Source organism: Polypterus senegalus, chromosome 13 (genome assembly GCF_016835505.1).
Source record: "Polypterus senegalus isolate Bchr_013 chromosome 13, ASM1683550v1, whole genome shotgun sequence".
Lineage (NCBI taxonomy): Eukaryota > Metazoa > Chordata > Cladistia > Polypteriformes > Polypteridae > Polypterus > Polypterus senegalus.
In genome coordinates this window covers 2605393-2613636 of record NC_053166.1, presented here as the reverse complement: position 1 = coordinate 2613636, position 8244 = coordinate 2605393, and the positions used below count along the sequence as shown (strand labels likewise).

Sequence of the window (8244 nt, the reverse complement as noted above, 5' to 3'; positions counted from 1 at the left end):
GAACAACGAAGGCTGAGATCCGTGACTTTTAAATTGTCCTGGACAAACAACTTAGACAAGTCAGGCAAGAAGAGCGTTTAAAGGCTCACTTTGTATTCAGTATTTCGGATGATAAAGCCTTAAATACACCATCGATATCGGACATGTGAGGGAATCACCGAGGGGTAAAGAAATTGGAATAATCCAGCTTCTTGATTGCTGTCCAGTCACCCCGATGACAAAGTGTTTCTCATGCTTGTGGCCATATGCAGAGAGCAGGCGGCTGTGCTGTCGGCCTCTCTGTTACGCTTTTCAGTAATTCCTGTGCAAACCTTCATTCTGTGCACCGGCAAATTAGACAAGACGAGTGAAATAAAGCATAACTACGTCTTGAAAGAAATAAAAAATAAAAACTCCTGACAAAACTCGACACGCCTTCTTACAGCTTTGCTGGGCAATCTTTAGTCCAGTGTATATCTTGACACTATTGTTGTCTTGTTGAGTCTGTTGTTCTTGTATTTTATCTTCTACTGTACATACTGTATGTGACTATTGGGAATATTTAGTCAAATAAAAGGTGTGAAGTGAAAATATGTCTCCAGTCTGCTACAATACAATACAATACAATACAATACAATACAATACAATACAACTTACAATACAGTTTATTGTTGTATAGCCCAGAATCACACAGGAAGTGCCGCAATGGGCTTTAACAGGCCCCCCTCTTGACAGCCCCTCAGCCTGGACTCTCTGAGAAGACAAGGAAAAACTCCCAAAAAAACCTTGTAGGGAAAAACGGAAGAAACCTCGGGAAAGGCAGTTCAAAGAGAGACCCCTTAACAGGTAGGTTGGGCGTGCAGTGGGTGTCAAAAGTAGGGGGTCAATACAATACAATACACAGAACAGAACAATTCCTTAATACAGCATAATAATACAAATTTTAGAAGTACGGTTTAACAGTAGATGATATCCCATAATTAGGTTTGGATATTTTTAGAGTCCTGCAGACCTCATCCATCAAGCTGCATCCCCATTTGGCCATGCCACGGCTGAAACGTTGCTCCGATGAAAGGACCCCTCTTTCCCATGATTCCTGTGATCCTCCGTCAGGGATGACTTTACCACAGGTAGGCAAACAACTTGGCAGGTGGGCTGTGGCACCAAGTGGCACATTTGGGTACCGAGAACAGAAACAGAATAGGTGAGGGTTAGTATTCAAATATAATTATCATGTTACTTATGTTTTAGTGCTAATGACTGACAACAGAGATGACGTCTGTACAGTTAATCAGCAGCTCTAGTCAGGGTGTACTGAACTGAAGTAGTGAGTCTTCAGCCGGGATTTAAAGGCTGAGACTGAAGGGGCATCTCTTATAGTGGCAGGCAGACCACCCCACAGTTTAGGGGCCCTGTAACTAAAAGCTCGACCTCCCGCTGTTATTTTATTAATCCTTAATCCTTGAAATGTTTTAGATGAAGACATGTTCTAGCTTTCATATACAAACACAGTGTATCGCTCATCAGTTCTCCTTGGAAACAGATCACGATTTATTAACGTGTACATCTGTATTAATGTGTATCATCTTTTTTCCTAGTACTACAGATATTTAAGATAGATAACTGTTAAATGTTATTTCTGTGTCATTTCTTAAATCGATTTACTGTAAAACATTTCTATTTCTACACCACACACTGTTCAAAAAGTCGCACTTGAATGGTGTAGAAAATGTTACAATTTCTAAAGTGTTCACTGGACACGTCAGTGTGGCGCCAAATGTACACTAGGAAAGTCTAAAATGTTACCCCATAGTGCAGATTTAACACCAGTGCGGAAGGAGCGCCCCCTACGTGCTGCACACACACACGCCGCGGGCCCCCTAAACGGCTTTTCTCTTTTTGAAGCCCCCGCCTGCCTCGGGGGTCTTTTCCATAGACTTGCGAGCCGCTCGCACACGTGACGTGCTAAGCGCAGTGTTTCGTTCCCCAGCAGACCACGTGACGCGCTTTTCTTCGATATTGCATTGTTCTTTCTTTCTTTCTTTCTTTCTTTAATCTGTTATCGGATCGGTTCCGTTTAGTTTTTACTCTCATATGCCCGGGTATGCCAGTCACGTATCTCGGGCAGGACGCCACTTCATCTTCTCATCTCCAGTTTCTTGTCTCGACTTGTGCTGCTCGGCCGCCCTCGTAATTTGTACAAAAGTCGGTGACCGCGCGCTGCTCTTCTTCTGCCAGTTTTGTCGCCTGTCAGCTCGGCTCAGCTGCCCGCCATTTCCCTGTTAAGTTCCAGTTACATTCTGTGGACGGAGGAGTGTCTTGTGATGGCATTGGCTGGTGACGGTGCCAGGCGTGTCTTTCAGGTTTCGCACACGCCTTGTTGCGCTCACTTTATCTGATTTGTTATCAGACTGGAATCTACGTAATAGTGGAAGGCGCTATATAAGGTATGACGTGTTCTCTTCGTGTCCATGTCATTTTTCTGGGCTCCCACTTGTTTGGAGAAGATCGGACAGACGCCTAAAGTGGAAGACGACTTGCGTGTCTTTTCGATTTGCTTTCTTTCTGAAATTTCGGACGTGACGGGTCAGTAGATCACAGGGGTCCGTGAGGGTCTGCCACCCAGAACAGTCAGCCAGGTGAACGCGCGCGGGCACCTAGTGGGCGATTACATCACCTGGAGTTGATTAGGCTGCGCACCCAAATGAAAGAGTGCAGCGTCCGAGCGCCGGGACAGCAGGAGGACTGGCGGGGGTCACGGGCCGAACGACCGGAATTTTATTTCAGTGGCACTTTAGGGGTCTTCACTGGCTTGCGTGGCTCCTCGTTGCTTGATCGCTTCATTCTCGGACGGGTTCTCCGCATATGAAGTTGGCGTTTTGCTCATATGTGGGAATCCCCCGAAATCTTTAACGTATGGTGGGCTACCTAGCAGGGCACAACAGATTAAGAAAACCTGAACTTGGCCTGTGTGGCGGTGAGCCTATAAGTCCGGTAGCCCCTCGTCACAACGTGGATCTCAATAAACAGAAAGTCACTCGCAGGTTTCTTGTGGACTTAGGGAACCCGAAATGTGTCGCCCATGGCATCGCCCTGAAGAGCCACACTGGCACCCTCATGTTTGAGATTAGATTAGCAGACGGGCACAGACGGGGAGTTAATGGACCGGCGGCCACTTCAGGGGTTTAAGGAGCTGCTGGAAGGGGCTGCTAGGCTGGACAGGAGACCCCCGCATCGTGATGCTCGGCCATGGCGGACGAAAATGTGTGGCTGTCGCCCCTTATAAACTCTTCTTAACCTCTGGGATTGGCACCAGTCCAGCACCTGGCACACTATTAGTCAGTTGACCCATGTTTTGTTACTGGAGGCATCATATTCTCACTTTACGTGTGGCGAAGGTTCAACATCCTAAATGAGGAAAAAAAAAGTTTTAATCGGCAACAAGAAAAGTGAGGACTTCAGAAAAAGACGCAACCGCAAGTCAGAAAAGCGTCGCGGCGCCTTTAACCCTCAGCGCGTCGCCACACCGGTCACAGAACCGGACCGCCACGATGTCACGTGACCCTTAATCCGGTTTGACAGATCGGGCTAGTGGTCTGTGCGGAGCCCGACTAACAGACGGCGGAGTCCTCCGCGAACAGCCCGGGTGACAGTGACGGGGTTCGTGCTCTGCGCATGCCCGTTGTGCTCAGTCGGCCATACACTCGCGTTCAGCGGGCGCGTCCACAAAGCCTTTCAGCCCAGAGGGAGACGTTCACGCGATCACGTTAGTTAGTCCTTCTCTTGGCGCGAACGTTTCAGAAATCGATACACTGACGTGAACGCGCAGCGCTAATGACAGCGACACAATCTGGGGAGCCGCAGGGGCGCCTCATTTCACGCAGGTCTTTAACGCACGCGCGCCAGTGTGGTGGTCCTGCCCAGGGCTCGTCAGTGCCAGCGCCAACACCAACACCTACACCATTCATTTCTTTCTGTCTGCACACTTTATACACCGCATGTCACTACAAAGGAGTTGTCACAAGCAAAGAAAAACAAATGACAATAAGAGAAGAATAATAACAATGCATGAAAAGTACACAAAAGACACCAATTTACATAACAAAGACAATGGGGGGCATTGCCTGTCCGAGGAGAAGGGAGGGCAAAAAAAAAAAAAAACAAACATCTGCAGGGGTTGCGGTGGGCTGGCACCCTGCCCAGGGTTTGTTTCCTGCCTTGCGCCCTCTGTTGGCTGCATGGCTCCAGCAGACCCCCATAGTAAGGATATAGCGGGTTGGCTAATGGATGGATGGATGCATCTGCAGGGGGCCAGGGGGGTGGGGGTGTAAAAGACCAGCCAGCCTTCATAAATGTCCTTCTTTAATGTTTTTGATAAGCTCCGTCTTAGAGGGGGTCTCGTGGCAGGTTGGGGTCTTCACTTTTATTCAGGTGCTGCTGAGAAACGGAGAACCAGAGAAGAAGAAAAGAGCGGTGGTGGGGACATTGAAGGGTCTCCTCAGGGCACGCATGGCTCACCTTTCAAGAGCAGAAAGACACCGAACCTACAAAAAGGCAAAATGAAAAAGGGGGCATCTTAAAACGGTGCCAGCCTGGCGAGTCTCCATTGGTGCATAATGGCAGAAGACCGGCATTAGGAGATCTGAGGCTCTGACTCGCACCGTTGGTTGTGTTTAAAGTCGACTCTGAATGCCACGGGTGGCCAGTGTGATGCTGCCAGGGCTGCCATGCTGTGCTGACATTCGAATGTCGCCCATCACAGTGGAACCACCAGCGGGCAGCGTGATGAGAGGTCTGAGTTCACAAACTTCCTTGAAGTTGAGGTCCTAATTCCTTGAGAGGCCCGCTTTATTCCTACCTCCTTCACTATTCCCACTTTTCCTAAGATTTCCATTTTTCCTTACGTAGCTTGAGGAGATGACTACAAGGCCGACCTTGGGCCAAAGAGTCCACAGCGTCAGGGTCCTCATAGCTGTGGTGGCACACCTTCAGACTAATGGGAGTGTGGAGACCCTCATGCCTCGCCAAACTCAACACGACGGACCTCCGAACTGCAATCACCACCACGAACTAAGAATTGTTAACTGAGACCACACGGTGGAGAAGCCCACCCATTGACTAAGGCGATTTCTCAGAACTCTGTGCACTGTGGTGTCAAATGCTGCACTCACATCTAAGAGAAGAAGAAATCACACAGCCAAGCAGGAAAGAGTGAGCTGTGGGCACCAAACATGAGGTGCCAGTTTGACTAAATGCTTTCATAAAACACACAAAGTGACCACAGGCTGGCACCGGGCTTGTGTTCGGAGGCCCATGAGGACGTCTCACGCTTGTCTGGTGCACTTTAATGACCAAAAGAGAACTCCAGAAGATTAGATGTTCATTCGAGGTCCGCCATCACTGGTCTGAAGGTGCCAAGCTCTGCCAGTAGGGTCACGCCTTTACAAAGTCCCGCTGGGTACTCTGGGATTTTACTCTTCTTCATGGATTCACCGCTCCTCTGTGGTGGTCCCAGTGATGAAGATGAAGGGGTCTGCAGAGCTGGACGTGGACCTCGCTGGACAGACGTCTTGAATTCTTACCGTGCCCTTCTTTTATTATTCCTCTCGTGTTTCTTTACATTCTTTACTAAAAGTAATAAGAGGGGACTGAAGTTCATTTCCGTGACGTTGGATGCCCCCTGGGGGGTTGGCTGGCCCCCTTGAGGCCCCTGCAGATTTTATATTTTTTCTTCCGCTTATTTGGAGTTTGGTCATGTCATTGGTCTCATCACTTAGAAGTGACTCTGCCAGCTGCCAGTGACGTGTCCCCTTGGCGTGATTCCCGACTGCCTGGGTGGGTTTTTGTTTTTTTCATTATAATTTGTTCCTTTTTGTGTCTGACGACCCCTCAACATTTGTAAAGCACTTTGAGTTCATCGTTTGTGTGCCATGCAGAGAAATGGCAGTCTGTGGTGCCCCCCTGTGGCAGCTGCCTTAAATTACATTAAACGGATCGCCACGTTGCCCCCTCCTGTCATCTTTAATGTTCATGTTGTCTGCCCCTCCTCCCCCAGTTAAGATGCCCTTCAGAGTGTTTGCTTATCCTGCGACAGACCCTCGAGCCCCCCAGACTGATGGGGTGTCATGCCCATGTGGCTGCCTTGCCATCAAGGTGGACCACAGGCTTTGCTGACTGGACACTGAGGTCAAAATGAGTAAAAGTGAGTTGAGTGCCCTATGTGATGGGCATCTAATTTAACTGCAGTGTACCAGTGATGCCCTGTGTTGTGCCCATGATCTGTCAGTGTAGACACAGTTTGGGCATTCCTGGCATTGCCAATTATTAATCCCTCATCTTTGTCTTCCCAGTCCCACCATCACCATGTCAAGTGCCATGTCTGCCAGCTCCGACCTCAGTAAGTCCGTACGGGACAAGTACATGTGCCTCCCGCAGGGGGATAAGGTGCTGGTCACCTACATTTGGATCGATGGCACCGGAGAAAGACTGTGCTGCAAGACAAGGACCCTGGACTCGGAGCCCAAGGACATCGAAGGTAAGTGTGGTGCCACACATGGTGGCATAAGATGGGCACAAACCTCACTGGGCACATTCTGACTGAGTTGATTTGCCCTCAGATGTTCCCGAGTGGAACTTCTATGGCTACAGTGTCTACTGGCCGGACGGCTCCAACAAAGACATGTACCTGATGCCCGTGTGCCTGTTCAGGGACCCCTTCATGCTGGACCCCAACAAGCTGGTGCTGTGCGAGGTGCTCAGGCACAACCGCAAGCCAACAGGTAACACGTGTGTGTGTTTGTGTGTGTGTGGCCCCCCACCCTGATTGCCAAATCAATACCAGCTTTTGATCCTCCAGAGACCAACCTGCGCAACAGCTGCCATCAGGTGATGAAGCAGGCTGGGCACAGTCACCCTTGGTTTGGCATGGAGCAGGAGTACTCGCTGCTGGGCATCGATAAGCACCCCTTTGGTTGGCCCAAGAATGGCTACCCTGGACCCCAAGGTGAGCTGTGCCACCTCTTAATATTAGACAGTTGTCTGGTCCTCCTCTGGCACTGCCCGATCTCACTGTAACCCTCTTCTGCAGGTTCCTATAGCTGTAGCGTGGGTGCCAACAAAGTCTACGGCCGGGACATCGTCGAGTGCCACTACAAGGCCTGTCTGTATGCTGGGGTGAAGATCGCTGGCACCAATGCGGAGGCCATGCCCTCTCAGGTATGTGTGGGTTGGCACTAGGTCACAGTGCCCTCTGTGAGCCCCAGTCCATGAAGTCAGTAAATTGGGGTCTTCTTCTTTTGGTTACTCTTGTTAGGTGTTGTCACAGCGGATCATCTTCTTCCTGTCCTCGTCACAATCGTCACCTGCATGTCCTGTCTCACCACATCATGAACCTCCTCTTCTCCTCCTGCCTATCATCTTTATCCTTATCACCCATCTCCCCGTATACCCAGCATCTCTCCAAATCAATGCCATCTCGCCTCTCTGACTTTGTCTCCCACCCATCCCACCTGAGCGGACCCTTTGATGTCATATGTCTCATATAAGACAGCTGGTCTCACTACCGTCCTGTAGACCTCCCTGTCACTCTTGCTGATACCCGTCTGTCACCAATCACTCCTGTCACTCTTCTTCACCACTCCACCCCGCCTGCACTCTCTCCTTCACTTCTCTTCCACAATCCCCATTACTCTGTACCATGAAAGGCGCTATAATAACTGTCTCATTTCAGTGGGAGTTCCAGGTGGGGCCCTGCGAGGGCATTGCCATGGGCGATCACCTGTGGATGGCACGCTTCCTGCTGCACCGTGTCTGTGAAGACTTCGGGGTGGTGGCCACGCTTGACCCCAAGCCAATTGTGGGTGACTGGTATGGAGCAGGGTGTCACACCAACTTCAGCACGGAGGCCATGCGTAACAAGGGGGGACTTCAGTAAGTGAGGCGCATTTGTGGCAGGGTGAGGTGGGTTATGCCATCCTGAGGTGACATGCCATTTTGTTTCCAGGCATATCGAGGAGGCCATCGAGAAGCTGGCCAAGCGACACTCATATCACATCCGCATGTACGACCCTAAAGGGGGTGCCGACAACTCCCGCCGCCTGACTGGCTCCCATGGGACCTCCAGCGTCCACGAGTTCTCTGCTGGCATCGACAACCGTAATGCCAGCATCCGCATCCCCCAGCATGTTGGAAAAGGTGGCTGTGGCTACTTTGAGGACCGGCGCCCCGCTGCCAACTGTGACCCATACGCCGTGACGGAGGCCATCA

General features: G+C 50.2%; 1 protein-coding gene across 3 annotated transcripts in view; it reads left to right on the top strand.

The window, feature by feature from the left end:
- Positions 1-2302: 2302 nt before the first annotated feature.
- Positions 2303-8244, top strand: part of LOC120543070 (glutamine synthetase-like) — a 6079-nt gene continuing 137 nt past the window's right edge. The window contains exons 1-7 of one of the 3 annotated variants that reach the window (XM_039775919.1): positions 2303-2426; positions 6330-6514; positions 6597-6758; positions 6836-6982; positions 7067-7194; positions 7709-7908; positions 7982-8244. The exon at positions 7982-8244 is cut by the window's right edge and continues 137 nt beyond it. In XM_039775919.1, the coding sequence (XP_039631853.1) occupies positions 6343-6514; positions 6597-6758; positions 6836-6982; positions 7067-7194; positions 7709-7908; positions 7982-8244 (1072 nt within the window). In that variant the 5' untranslated portion in view covers positions 2303-2426; positions 6330-6342. Of the gene's footprint in view, positions 2427-2475; positions 2566-5760; positions 5815-6329; positions 6515-6596; positions 6759-6835; positions 6983-7066; positions 7195-7708; positions 7909-7981 lie in introns of those variants that run through there. The other 2 variants (XM_039775920.1, XM_039775921.1) reach the window with 2 other exon arrangements.